This window comes from Furipterus horrens, unplaced genomic scaffold (genome assembly GCF_987537825.1).
Source record: "Furipterus horrens unplaced genomic scaffold, mFurHor1.1.pri manual_scaffold_13, whole genome shotgun sequence".
NCBI lineage: Eukaryota > Metazoa > Chordata > Mammalia > Chiroptera > Furipteridae > Furipterus > Furipterus horrens.
This window is the reverse complement of record NW_028327183.1, coordinates 58507727-58521992: the sequence shown is the minus strand read 5'-3', so window position 1 is coordinate 58521992 and position 14266 is coordinate 58507727. Positions and strand designations below refer to the sequence as shown.

General features: G+C 49.4%; 1 protein-coding gene, 1 long non-coding RNA gene and 1 pseudogene across 2 annotated transcripts; 2 read left to right on the top strand and 1 right to left on the bottom strand.

Moving 5' to 3' along the window:
- The first annotated feature begins 291 nt into the window (after positions 1-291).
- On the top strand, positions 292-823 carry LOC149995640 (small EDRK-rich factor 1-like; annotated as a pseudogene).
- Positions 824-2653: 1830 nt separating this feature from the next.
- On the bottom strand, positions 2654-6255 carry SMIM17 (small integral membrane protein 17). Its single transcript, XM_090259956.1, has 3 exons — positions 6033-6255; positions 3711-3784; positions 2654-2878 (listed from the first exon to the last, which is right to left on the bottom strand). Exons 1-3 carry the CDS (start codon positions 6193-6195, stop codon positions 2768-2770), a joined length of 348 nt encoding a protein of 115 aa, XP_090116082.1. The 5' UTR covers positions 6196-6255; the 3' UTR covers positions 2654-2767.
- A 5831-nt stretch (positions 6256-12086) lies between these two features.
- LOC149995638 (uncharacterized) lies at positions 12087-13446 on the top strand. Its single transcript, XR_016507624.1, has 3 exons — positions 12087-12159; positions 12918-13010; positions 13294-13446. It is a non-coding gene; the product is annotated as an uncharacterized LOC149995638 (long non-coding RNA).
- Positions 13447-14266: the final 820 nt, after the last annotated feature.

The window sequence follows — 14266 nt, the reverse complement described above, 5'->3', positions numbered from 1 at the left end:
CTGAGACTCCCGGAGGTTTTGCATTGAGAGCTGAGGGGCACCGCAGCACAGAAAGGACCTCCCCAATCAGATTGAATGATTGGCAGCCGCTGGTAAAGCTGAACTGTGTTTGGGAAGTGGGGAAACAGTGTTTCTGACCTTCCTAAAACTGGGTAGGTTTGTTAGGGGGGAGGCAAGGATATGTGTAACTGTTAAATAAACAATTTTCTTTTCACTCAACTGAAGTATTAAGAGTTGTAATTCTGGCGGCGGGCAATTGGACCCCTAACTAAAGAGCCCGTGGAGGTGAGCGAGGAAGCTGTTGCTTTTCTGAGTCTCTCTCTTCCAAGGCTCGCTCCGCTGGTCCTCATGGCCCGTGGAAATCAGCGAGAACTTGCCCGCCAGAAAAAATATGAAGAAATCCCAGGAAATTAGCAAGGGAAAAAGAAAAGAGGATAGCTTGACTGCCTCTCAGAGAAAACAAAGGGACTCTGAGATCATGCAACAAAAGCAGAAAGCAGCTAATGAGAAGAAGTTAATGCAGACAAGAGAAAAATGATGCTGACAATTTGGAAAACCTGGGTGCTATTGCCAACTAGGTGTATGATAAGCTCTGTAATCAAGATTTTGCAGAGTCAAGAGTCATTACATATTTATAACATAGCCTTATAAAAACTATTTTAAACTTTACCTTTCACCCTGAATTAGTGTGATGTTTCAGAACCATTCTTCAAAGAATATAACACTAACCATTGCTGGGGGGAGGGGGACATAAGGGGACTAAATGGTAATGGGGAAAAAAATTCAATAAAGATTATATCAAAAATAAAATAAAACACTATGCATGTTAAAAAAAAAAAAAAAAAAAAAAAGAGCCCGTGGGTTTGTTTCCAATTGGAGCAGCCCAAGGGTTCTGTAACATGTTTGCAACCAATAAAATCCTAAGGAATGTAACAGTCGAGAGGAATAATCCTCAGGTGTGGCTTGTTGAATGCAACCAGCCCTAGAGAAGGGGGAGGAGAGAGGATCTGGTACTTCTCCAGGAGGCGCAGAAGCCATTGGACATCCTGTTAAAACAAGAGGACACAGAATCTGCACACAGACACACATACAACACACACACACACACACACACACACAGGAATTTTAAAAATCAGGGCAGCAATGTTAGCCACTGTCAGACGAGTTACTTAAGGCAAAGGATTAAACTGGTTAAAGACGACCGTTTTAGATTTGACAAAGGATTCAGAATCAGGTTTTCACTAACATTTATTGAGTTCCTACTAAATGCCAGGCACTGTGCATGGTGTATACATATATTATTTATTTGGCAAAGACAACAATGCTATACTTACTATATGCATCAAATTACATAGTTTATGAATACATAAAGCCAAGATTATAAAAATATATTGACAAACAATTGTACTAACAGATTTTCACATCACCTTTTTTTAAAATTTGTTTTAAATATGTTTATTGATTTTAGAGAGGAAGGGAGAAAGAGAGAAAAACATTGATGTGAGAGAGAAACGTCAGTTGGTTGCCTCCTAGTTACGTGCCCTGACCGGGAATCAAACCTGCAACCTTTTGGTATACGGGAGGACGCTCCGACTAACTAAGCTACCTGGGCCAGGGCTCACATAATCTTATTGGTTTCTGTCAGATAGGATAGGCCAAAATTACATAACACCTGACTCTGAACAACATGATTGATAAGACTGAGTTTATTAACAGACATATAGAGTTTTGAGTTCTACAGACAGAAACTACATTTTCCTCTTAAATGTCCATGAAACACGTACAAACGTTGGACATGTTCTAAGCCGCAATAAAAGCTATTTAAAAGGTTTGGAAAGCAGATAGCTTATAGGCTGCATTCTCTCTTCACAGTGCAGTAAATCAAGAAAACAAAACTAATTTTAAATAAACCCAACTACCGAGTTTCAAAGCACTCTTTAGAAACACTACAATCTAATATTTAGGCAACAGGAACGAGAACACGAACGGTCAAACTTTAATAGATAGTCAAGGCTATAATTAGAAGTATGTACGACTAAATAAATGATCATAGTAAGTAATGGTGTCAAAAGAGAACACAAATGAATACTCAGAGACAGAGACAAGAAGTAGAAATAAAAGATAAGCCCGATACGTATTAAAGGAAAACAAAAAGTACAGAAATAATGGACACACATAAATCCTAAAACTAGTTCTTCAGAAAAATAATAATAAACTCGAAAAACACTGGGCAACTCTAATAATGATGAATAAACCGCAAACAGATGTTGAAAGGAAGAAAGGGGAGCTGATATTCTGAAAAACTGGAAGGAATGAAGACTATTCTAGGGGTTAAGAGAACACTAAATCGTCAAAATTAGTGTGAATGAGCAGACAGCATGAGAAGAAACTGAGAAAGCTGTCCAAGGATTAGCTGGATTGTCCCCTCAACAGCAGTAGGATTTCTTTCTAAATGTCAAGGAATTGATATTTCTCAAGCTACTTTTTTAAATCTCTGAAGTCATGATGCATCTCCCAGTTGGTGGCATCTTACCATTAAATAGCATTTCTTTCTTTCCCAGTGGTGTATAAAATTATGCATTTTACAGTTGCTGATGTCTTAAGTTCAATGAAATACAGTAACACAAAACCTCACACAAAAAGGTTAAATACAAAAAAAAAAAAAATCATGTGCATGGGTGCGTGAAAGGCATTTGCTAAGATTCAATACTGGTTCCTGGTGTCTCACCAGGACGCCTCCTTCACGGGGCGACTCCTTCCGAAGGACTTAAATGTAGAACACCATGGGCATCCCCGTTAACACCAGGAACAGAAAGAGCACGCAGACAATGAGGAGCAAGGTTGTTTGCTGTGGGGACCTGGGCCACTCCATGTTGCCCTGAAACAGAAGGGGAAAAAGTATAAATATGCACCGAAAATGGGGGGAAGGGGTTGCCACTGCCACCTGTGGGAAAATGGAATCATGGGACTGGCGTGCAGCCAGAACAGCTTTTTGAATCAAGTGACTAGATATCAGGTAAAGTACGTCGTATCGCTATGGCCCAGGAGAGGAAAGATCAGGGTGTGATGAAAATTCCAACGTGCCATATAAAGTCTCACCGTTTTAAATAGCATCTAGACTCTAATGACCCCCAAATGTGTGTGTGTGTGTGTGTGTGTGTGTGTGTGCGCGCGAGACCCACCCTCCTCCTGAATTCCCAACTTATAAATCTCACCGTCTTCTTGCCATCTTGACACTTGGCGATCTAACGGGCATCTTAAATGGGACGTGCCCCAGATATCCTAAATCCTTGTACCCCCAGAAAGCTCCCCAGGCTATTTTTTTCTCTCTCCCTACCTCCATTCAAGCCAGACGGATAAATGGGTGGATAGATGACGGATGAATGAATGGACTGAATATATGGATGAGCAGACAAGTGAAAGTCTGGGTGGCTGAGAGAGGGGACAGATGAATGACTGGGTAAGTTACGATGACTTTATGAGCGCAGGGTTGAGGGTACGTATTGGTGGAGTTACACACACCACACAGAGCCTCTACACGCCATGTCTGACTACCATAGGAGTGTGTTCCATTTCCCATGAGTGACGCCTTGGGGCTCATATCCCTGAACAGGCTTTTGTGAGCAGGGAACTTGCAGGGAGGGAATGTGACAACTCCCCGAGATCCATAGGGAGGGGCATTTGTGAAAGAGGAGGGAACCCCAGCTTACCTTGGATTCCTCTGACTCCTCTTCTTCCACCGAGTTCCACTCCTGGGGACGCCTGGTCTCTTGAGAAGACAGGTCTGGGTGGGGAGGAGGGAGAAGGGCAGAAAGGAGCCATGCGTGAGTGACCAGGCCAGCTGGGGGGGCTCTCTTGTTCTTCCCACCTGGCATCCTATCCGTTTTCTGCTAACACACACACACACACACACACACACACACACACACACACACACACACACAGGCTCATGTGTTCACGTGGGGCACAAAAAACCACAGACCTGAAGTCTGATCCCGTTTCCGTCCCTAACTCCCTGGAAGGCTCGCAGTGGGCCCCTGCCGTCCTCTGCCACCTGAGTCCCTGTTCCTTCACTCGTCAAATGGTGAGGCGGCCCCTTCCCTGCAGGCCTCCGGCCACACTGAATGAGGGAGCGGTGCAAAGAGCCACGGAAGAGAGACAGAGACGGGGCGATGGAGGCTTCCCCAGCTCCGGGCCACCGGTGGGGAAATCGCCCCGCAGCGAACTTCAACGTCCCCCTCACCCCTAAGCGGGCGCAGACTGGGAGTCAGACCACAGGCGGACGTCCCCACTTTCCCTCCAGGAGCCTGCACCTCCTCCTCGCCACAGAACAGGGGTCCCTGCTACCCACGCGTCTGTTCCAGGCCTGCTCCATGGAAGGCCCCTGCCCGTTAGAAGGTCCAACCGCATTCTGCTGTAGAGTGTCTTTCGGGGGTCCCCAAATCAGCAAAGGGCACCACGCTTTGTCTCACTGTGTGGGCCCAAACCCGGGACCCTTCCCCGACAGCGTTTCTGCCCTCCCCTCCTCTCCCCCCGCGTCCACCGCCGCCGCCACCACCACACCTGGCCAGGTGGCCTGTCCCCCGAGGATTGCCGGGGGCTCCCACCTGACCTCCTCACCCTGCGATTCCTTCCCACGTGCGCTGGACGCGGGCTTCTCCACCTCGCCACGCGCATTTCCGCGCCAGCGGCGGGGCTGCCGGGCACGCGGAGGGAGGTCTGGGGCAGCATCCCCGGCCTCCACCGCTGGATGGCAGGCGCAGCTGCCCAGTGACGGCCACCCAGGTCGCTCCCTGCCATCGTCACGTGCCCGCGGCGGGCAGTGGGGTGTGCCGTCGCCCCCAGTTCCAACCCGCTCGGTTAGAGAAACCTTTGGGGAACGCAGGGCAGATCCTGTCTTTCTCCTCTTCAGAGCCTTCCCGGGGTTTCCCAGCGCTCAAACACCGCAGTACCCGGCCCAATCCCTGCCGAGCCGCGCAGGCGGGGCTCCCCCCCACCCCCACCCCGCGAGGGCCTGTCCCCGCTCGGGTCCCCGCAGTCCCTCCTACACGCCCCCCCACCCCCACTCCGTCACCCCGGTCGCTGCATGCGCGGTGCAGGCTGCCCCACGCTCTCCTCCCCAGCGCTGGGAACAGATGAGTCCTTGTCCTGCCCCGTCACCTCCCCTGACCACAATGCCCTCCTCGCATCACCCTGTTTTACTGTCTTCACAGCTTTCGTCCACTTGTCTTTGCGTTTAGTAACTGTTTTACGGTCTGTTTTCTCCACTAAATTCTGAGCCCCAGCCCTGGCCGGGTGGCTCTGTTGGTTGGAGCGTCCTACTGTGCGCACCGAAAGGTTGCAAGTTCCATCTGGGGGCTGGGGGCCGGTGAGACACAACTGTCGACGTGTGTCTGTCTGTCTGTCTGCCTCCCTCTCCCTCCCTCCTTCTCTTCCTCTCTGTCTAAATCACTGAACATGTCATTGGGTGAAGTTGTGGTTTGTTTTTTTTTTTTAAGATTTAAAAAAATCTGAGCTCCACTGGGCCCATCTTGCTCATGGGTGGACCATGCGTGGCCAATGTGTAAGTTGGTGCTTGTGGGACATTTTTGCCCCCAATGTCTCCCCCTCTTCACTCCTCCCTGTGTGCACACCCTGGGGAGCTCCGTCCCTCACTGACGCCGGACTCGGCCCTGAGGCTTATTTTGGCCAATGGCCAGTAAGCACCCGAGTTGCCTGTACAGGCTTAGTAAGTGCTTGTGAATTGGGGTTTCCGCCTGTTGTCTGGTGACCTCCGGTGAGAATTAGCCTGGAGGGGGCTGCTGGCAGGAGAGAGCCTGCAGCCAGGCAGCTGAGTAAGGTCATCATCTCCATCAACCAGCTGTCCCCTGAGGCCACTACATTTGGGGGTGACTTGTTATGCAGCAAAAGCTGACTATCACAAGGCTCCATAAAAATGTATTGAATAAACAAGCAAAGCAGTGAACGCCTAGTCTTCCCAGGGTTCGGCCACTACCTTTCCTGCCACCTCCCACGGGGCCCCTGCCCCTCACCTCTCTGGTCACTGTCACAGACGGATGCCCCAACCTTCACCGCCACCCAGTCTTTGAGGAAGGTGGCGCGCTTCTCCCAGGCCCGGCCCTCCCGAGGCAGCAGCGTCTTGGTCCGCTCCGGCTCCAGCAGCCCCCGCAGCTGCTCAGGCCTGAGACTCTTCATGTCTGCCGGAGGCGATGCTTTCAAGGTGGCCTTGTCGTTCTGTCCCAGGGTCCCGTCGGGTTCCCCAGGCACAGGATTCAGAACCTGGGAATTGACAGACATTTAGTCATTCAACAAATACAGAGTTGCCACTGTGTGCCAGGCACTATTTCTAGATGCCTCGATGGGAAACTGAGCTCCCTGCCCTTGTGGGGCTTACTTTCTGGTGGGGGGAGAGGGACAGACAGCGTGTCAAATGATGAAATGATGATAAGTCTTCTGGAGACAAATAAAGAAACACACACATGCACACTTATTCCATGTTCCAAACCACAGAGCCTGGAGTTTTTAGAAGGAGACAGTCATGTACAGAATCCCCATGGCTGCAGCGAGAAAAGGACCCGTCTTCCCACCAGCCTCCTGTTGCCCTGACTTCCTGCTTGGTTGTCCTATGTAACAAGGGAAGTGTGTGCCAGGTACAGATTAAAAAGTCTAATTTAAAACTAAGTATTCTTCAACGTTCTCATCCTATAGCTTGTCAACCAAAAGTCGGGAGGTTGTTTGCAAGAAGCCATCTAAACGGTGACTTATGATTAAGAAACCCTTTACCTGAGACTCTAAAACCTTCGGTTTAATGCTCTTGTTCTAGGAAATGGTACATATTGCTGAACTTGCATTGTGTAACCCTCTGCCTGCCCTCATGAATCGTAATGTTTTAAAAGATTGATTTATTTATTCTTAGAGAGAGGGGAAGGGAGGGAGAAAGAGAGGAAGAGAAACATCGATATGAGAAACATCAGTCAGTTGCCTCTCACATATGCCCTGATCGAAAACTGAACCTACAACCCAGGCATGTGCCCTGATCGGCAATCGAGCCAACGACTGTTCACGTTGTGGGACAATGCCCAGTGAACTGAGCTACACTGGTCAGAGCATAAATAGTAATTTTTTTTTTTAAATCCTCACCTGAGAATTGTTTTTATTGATTTTAGGGAGAGAGGAAGGGGGAAGAGAGAGAGAGAGATAAAGAGAGACAGAAACATCGCTCAATTGCCTCCTGTACACACTCCAACTGGGAACAGAATCCACAAGCTTATGGTGCACAAGACAACACACCAACCTACTGAGCGAGCCACCGGCCACAGGTATAGTAATTTTTTTTTTTTAAAGAGAGGGAGAGAAACATCAACATATGAGAGATACATTGATTGTGGACCCACCTGCAACCCAGGCATGTGTCCTGACTGGGAATTGAACTGGTGATCGCTTGGTTTGCAGGCCAGTGTTCAATCCACTGAGCCACACCAGTCAGAGCTATAGTCATTTTTTAAAAGGGGTCACCAGTTTGATTCCTAGTCACGGCACATGCCTGGGTTGTGTGCCAGGTTCTTGGTTGGGGGCGTGCGAGGGGCAGTCACATATTGATGTTTCTCTCCCTCTCTTTCTCCTTCCCTTCCCCTCTCTAAAAATACATAAATAAAATATTTTTTAAAGTTAGCTTTATATCAAAAAGAAAATAAAAGGAGTAGATCCTCTTGGTGAAAAAGAAACAAAACAAACAAAACAAAAATTCATAACCATTTTCTTCTTGCTTGAGTTGATGCAAATTGAAGTTGTTAGATCACATTTAAAAACCACAAAGTAGTTGTTCTAGATTCAAAGAAAAGTTAGCAACTCAACAATCAAATGTCTGTGTGTCTGTTCTCTGTTTCCAACAACTGTAATAGAATAAACAAGAGTAAAAAATAAAATTTAAATTAAAAAATGCCTGTGAGATCATGTCTGGAGTCTGATTCAAAGAAGCATGATGTAAAAAAAGTTTTAGGCCCTGGCCAGGTAGCCCAGTTGGTTAGAGCATCATTCCGATACACCAAGGTTGCAGGTTTGATCCCCAGTCAGGGCACATACAAGAATCAACCAGTGAATGCATGAATGAGTGGGACAACAAATCTCTCTCTCTTTCTCTCTCCCTCCCTTCCTCTCTCTCTCCCTTCTTCTCTCTCTAAAACCAATACAATTTTTAAAAAACAAGTAAAAAATACTGAGTATTCTATGACATCAAGGGATTCCCACTGACTTTTTTTGAAGTGTGGAAACAGCCTTATAGATAGTTAAGAAAATGTCCATCTTATTTTCACAACGAACACAGGTTGTTTTCATGTCTTGGTTTCCACATCATGTTGGGTGCGTATATTGGCTTAATCACTTTGGAAAATGACTTGGTGAAATCTAAAGCAGAATATGCAGGCGCCCCAGCACCCCGCAATTCCACTTCTAGATCCTCAGCCAAGAGAAACAAAAAACCGATGTCCACACAAACACGCGTCCCTGGATGTTGCAGTCAGCTGCATTCACCACACAAAACTGCTCACATTCATAGTTAAAGCTACTCAGAGTCGTCATAAAAACCGTTAACAACCCAGAGGTCTCTCAGCAAGAGAATGGATAAGTAAACCGCAGTTTATTCATAGAATGGAATACTACTCTGGATAAAAGAGATAAGGACATACATATTACAACATGCATAAACCTAAATATATATATATATATATATATATATATATTGGACTGAGTGAAAAAGACCAGACACCTAGAAGTATATATGTGTGTGTGATTTTATTGATTAAAATCAAAAGCCTGGTACAGGCAAAATGAATCAATATTGATAGAAATCAGAAGATGGTCATGCTGCAGGGCAGGGGGCAAGGGGAACTTCAGGAGGGCTGGAGGTTTACTTTATGGTTATGTTATTTTATTTTTAAAATTGATTCCAGAGAGAGAGAGAGAGAGAAAGAGAGAGAGAGAGAGAGAGAGAGAGAGAGAGAGAGAGAGAGAGAGAGAGAGCTGTGTTGTTTCACTTATCTATGACTTCATTGGCTGATTCTTGTATGTGCCCTGACCAGGGGTCCAACCTGCAACTCTGGAGTATCAGGACGATGCTCAAACCAATTGAGCAACCCGGCCAGAGCCTGGAGATGTTCTATGTCTTGATCTGAGCGGTGTTCCCAGGGATGGAGACATTCTGCCAATTCACTGAGCTCTACTTGGACTGAATGCCCTGGCTGGTTTAGCTCAGTGGATTGAGCGTCGGCCTGCGAGCTAAGTGTCGCTGGTTCGATCTTCCAGTCAGGGTACATCAGAGAAGGAAAACTCTAACTCCAAAAAACCTCCGCTGCCTTGCGGCATACCTCTTCAGGGGAAAGGCTAAGGGAGTAAACCCCGACAGAAAATCCGGAGCCGGAGTCCCTAAGGCGGTTTGACGTTGTAGTCAACACCGGCAACTCCTGCGGCGCACCTGAACCCAAGCTGTATTGACTCCGTCTTTCCCTTGGACCCTTCAGCTGCGAAGAGAGGGGGGTCTGCTGCATGGGCAACAGCAGACCCTCCATATTACCCTGCCCAGGCTCTGTAGCTTCAGCGTCATCGCAAGATGTCGATTCAACACGGGAGGAGACAGATACTACCATGTCACTCCCGAGTCGGACTGCACAGCCATTCTCGGCAGTGCAGATAGACTCTTAAGAAGCTACACCATCGTCTCTCGAGACGGACGGCTGCCAACGACAACGACGACTTGGACTGAACTGGGCACTTCCTGTCCATTACTCAATGTATTTTAGACCTCACTGAGACAGAACACTAAAACAAAATACTAATTGTCTAAGTTTTGGGTAACTTCATCTGTGATTTGCTGTACATGTCTGTGTCAATATATATAAATGTAAATATATGTATATAGATAGATAAATAGACAGAGAGAGAGATAAATGCTGGCTTTTGGAATTACACATTGCATGAATTTTGTTGTGTGGTTTGAATATGGTTCTGCTGAATTGTCAACACCATTGTGGGGTCTTTTATAAAGTCCTGATTGTAAACATAGAAATACTTCTCTACTGTAAGGAAAACGTGAGCCAGTGGCAAAGGATACGTGGTTTGGGGAGATGTCATAGGGAGTAGTGGGGATTGCAGCAAAGGAGAGATCGGGTGCCCAGTCTGAAGAGGCTGACCCATTCAGCATGGCCAATGTTTGTCAAGTGAAAACATAAGGCCCAATATGTCCCAACTTCTGATTTCTCACAAGAACAATGGAAATCTGTGTTTTTAGATGACACCTTCTGCATTTTAAAATGTCAATGATTGATGCAAATGTTTAAAAGGAAGACACTCGGACTGGCCAGGTGGCTCAGTTGGTTGGAGTGCCGTTCCAAAAGGTTAAGTACAGGTTTGATTCCCAGTCAGGCAACCAATCAATGTTTCTCTCTCACATTGATGTTTCCCTTCCTCTCTTTCTCCTCTCCCCTCTCTCTAAAATCAATAAGCATATCCTCTGGTGAGGATTTTTTAAAAAAGGAAGGCACTCTGGGAGCCAACTAGCTCAGGTGGTGGGGCTGGGATGGGCCCTGGGCTGCCAGTTTGCACTGTTGGGGTGGATTGGGGAGGACTCAGTGGGGTGGGGGAGGTTGCAGGGGGTTAGAGAGGACGCAGGGGGGTTGGGGAGGACGCAGGGGGTTAGAGAGGACGCAGGGGGGTTGGGGAGGACGCAGGGGGATTGGGGAGGACGCAGGGGGGTTGGGGAGGACGCAGGGGGATTGGGGAGGACGCAGGGGGGTTGGGGAGGACGCAAGGGGGTTGGGGAGGACGCAGGGGGGTTGGGGAGGACGCAGGGGGATTGGGGAGGACGCAGGGGGGTTGGGGAGGACGCAGGGGGGTTGGGGAAAACGTAGGGGGGTGGGGAGGAGGCTGGAAGCACAGACAAGTTTCCAAGAAGCCACACGTTGGCCTTGATGGGAAGTGGCGAGAGCACTGGAAGGGGTGCTGCTGTGTCTACTGTTTTGCTTTACTTCGGGCAGGAGACATGGTCGATCACGGAAACGCAGGTGCGAGGGGTGACAGAGGAGAAGCAGGAGCGATGGGGTCCAGGTCAGAAGCAGCTGGACGGAGAAGGGAGGGGAGGGGACGGAGAGATCTGCGGGGGCGACCCGGTGCGTGTTCAGGGGAGTTTACGCCCACAGCTGTGTTCCCGGTGAAACAGCAAACAAATCCTCCCTGAGCGGAAAGGACAGCGAAGCGGTAACAGCGCCGACCGCCGCACAGTACGGTGATCGCAGCGCCGCGGCCCGGCTCCTGCGGCGCTCCGCGGCCTTTGGCTCGTCTAACGCGCACCATGATTTTCCGCGGCAGACGCGGTACGGTTCCCATGCACCCACGGAGAAGGCCCCTGGGCCAAGCCGCAGGGACGATGGGAGCCGGGCGGGGAGGAGAACCCTGTCTGCCTCCAGCCCCTGAGGCCCAGCCATTGAGGGGGTTACCCAGACACACACGGCGCACACGGACACGGAGCCCACGCCAGGCCAGAGCGCGAGTGCGCACAGCGACACACGAGCGCGCGCAGACAAACGCGGGGTCATCCTGCCCTCCTCGCGCCAAGGCCTAGATTCGGGTGCAAGCCGCTGACCAGTGGACAGACCACCCTTGGCCGAGAGACAGACCCAGCCTAGCCTTCTCCCACCGGATGCGCGGGAGACCCCCTCCCTGGAGCCGCCTCCTTGGCGCGGCCCTGGCCCCTCACCCCAAGCACACCCGCGCCCCCAGCCCCATTTCCCCGCCCCCTTCCGCCCGCAGGGTCCCTGCAAGGACTCACCCTCCCCAACCAGACCCTGTCCCGGCACTGCAGAGCTGGCACCGCAGCGACCGACAGCTGCGCAGACGCGGAGGCTGCGGTGGGAGGTGGGGTTGGTGATGGGGGGGGCGGGCAGGGGAGCAGAGGCCGGTGGGCGGCCTTCTCCCTTCCTCCAGCCTGGGCCCCAGGGAGCATGCGCTTGCGGAGGGGAGGGGAGTGGAGAAGCGACAGTGACGATGCGCCAGCGGTGCCCTGGGAGTGGCGTGAGGTGGAGGGAAGGGGCGTTCTGTTCGCCATGAAGTTGGCCACAGTGGGATGAGCCTTCCATTCCCTGCGGATGGACCGCAACTTCACACCACAGGGTGGGAACGGGGGATCGCAACGGAAGGAGCTGGGCAGGGGTGTGGCAGCACTGGGGACCGTGGGGTCAGATGCTGGCTTTGCCCTTTGTCGCTAGTGTGTCGTTAGATGTGTGTCACTTATCTCCGCGCCTCAGTCTCCCATTCTGTTCAGTGGAAATAATATGCTGACGACATCGCAGGTTTGCTATGAAGGTACAAAAATTAATAATACCTATACACCGTATAATAGCTAATAGCTGTTAGCTAATAGCTGCTGTTATTATTCACGTTGACACTGCCGTAACCACTTCCGGATTGCTCCCGAGGTGGCTACATCAATATTTTATTTTATTTTTTAAATAAAGTCATAGGTAAAGAGGATAAAGATCTCCTTTTATATAATCATATCATCGATTCTCTGCTGTGCTGGTGAGGTGGAGAAAATTTACATGCTTGTTGATTAGGTCTCCCTTCTCATCTGTGAGCTCCCTGTTCATACCCTCCCTGCTTTGCGCGCAGGTTACTTGCCGATTTGTAGGTTTTCTTTATATGTCCTGGATACCAATCCTTTGCCTGTTCATCTGGAGCAGGTGTTTTCTCCTGGCCTGTGTGTCCAGTGTTCAGCCAAGAAAGGGAGTGATGGGAGATGAGACCAGAGAGGCATCCAGGGTCTCGAAAGCCACAGTAACAACTTTGAGTGCGGTCACGGGTGCTCTGGGAAACCATGGAAGGAAGCGCACAGAGGAAGGGTGTGATAGAACTTGATTTACATTTTCAAGGCATGACTGAAACTGCTGTGCGAAGACTGCCTGAGGAGAGCCAGCGGGTGCAATGGGAAGAAGACCCTTGAGGAGGATGTTGCAATAAACCAAGTGAGAATGATGGTGTCCAGGATGAGGTGGTGGTAGAGGGATGGAGAGCAGGGGACAGATTTGGGGTGTACTTTGGAGATGGAGCTCAGAGGACTGACTCCCTGATGGACAGGGCGTGAGAGGAGAGGGAATGGGAGCTGAAGGAAGTTTTTTGTTTTTTTGTTTTTACTTTGAGCCTGAGCAGCTGAGCGCCCTGTAGTGCACTGGGTAGGATCAATTAAATTAATTAATTTATCATTATTATTATTTTTATTTATTTATTTATTTTTTTGCGTGCATGAAGAAAATCTAGAATTCCGCTCTGGCTGGGTAGCTCAGTTGGCTGCAGCGTCATCCCGATATGCCATAGTTGAATGTTTGATTCCTGATTAAGGCACATACAAGAATCAACCACTGAATGCATAAATAAATGGAACGATAAATCGATGTATCTCTTTCTCCCCCTTCCTCTCTCTTTAAAATCAGTCCGTAAATAAAAACTTTTCAAAAATCCAGAATTGCCTTTGGGGCATGCTAAGTATTCCACGCCTGTGCTTCTGAGGTTAACATCAGGAGAGCCTGGATTCCTGAGATACCAGCAATTGGAGCCTCTCGGGTGAGGGTTGGGGAGTGGGCTCAGAAACCTGCTCAGAAGAGCACATGCCACTAGCGGAGGCCCCTGGGAAAGTTGGCTCTGGGCACTGTCGCGGTGCCACAACCCCCAGCTACACTTCTCCAGGCACTGAACCGCAGTGGAAAGGCGTCCATTGTGCCGATCTCCCTCGGCCCTTTGAGACCTGTGTGGTGCTGAACACTTTCCCCCACTGACCTGTCCGTGGTGCTGAACTGCCCCCACTAGACCTATCCGTGGTGCTGAACCCCTTTTCCCACAGATGTGCGGCGGTGCTGATCTTCCTTCCCCCGTTAGATCTCTCCGACGTGCCGAAGACCTTCGGATAGGTCTGTCCGTGGTGCCGCTGAACCTAACGGGGGCTGGTTGAGGTGCTGAATCCCCTTTCATTATTGTATTTAAAATCCTCACTCAAGGATATGTTTACTCATTTTCAGGGAGACAGAAAGGAAGAGAAACATTGATGTGAGAAACATTGATCAGTTGAGTCCCACATAAACCCAGACAGAGGGCTGAACCCGCAACCTTTTGGTACAAGGGACAAGGCTCAAACAAGCTGACAAACTGGGCCACAGTAAAACCTCCTTTCAGAGCGACCTGCTCCTGGTGCTGAACCAGGCTGTCCAAGTTGTCCCCGGCACTGAAC

Coding starts and splice junctions, on each gene's coding strand:
- SMIM17 (XM_090259956.1), bottom strand. CDS start 6,195: ATGAAGAGTCTCAGGCCTGAGCAGCTGCGGGGGCTGCTGGAGCCGGAG. Junction 3,785..6,032: donor CTGTGACAGTGACCAGAGAG/GTGAGGGGCAGG, acceptor CTCCCCACCCAG/ACCTGTCTTCTCAAGAGACC. Junction 2,879..3,710: donor AGGAGTCAGAGGAATCCAAG/GTAAGCTGGGGT, acceptor CTTCTGTTTCAG/GGCAACATGGAGTGGCCCAG.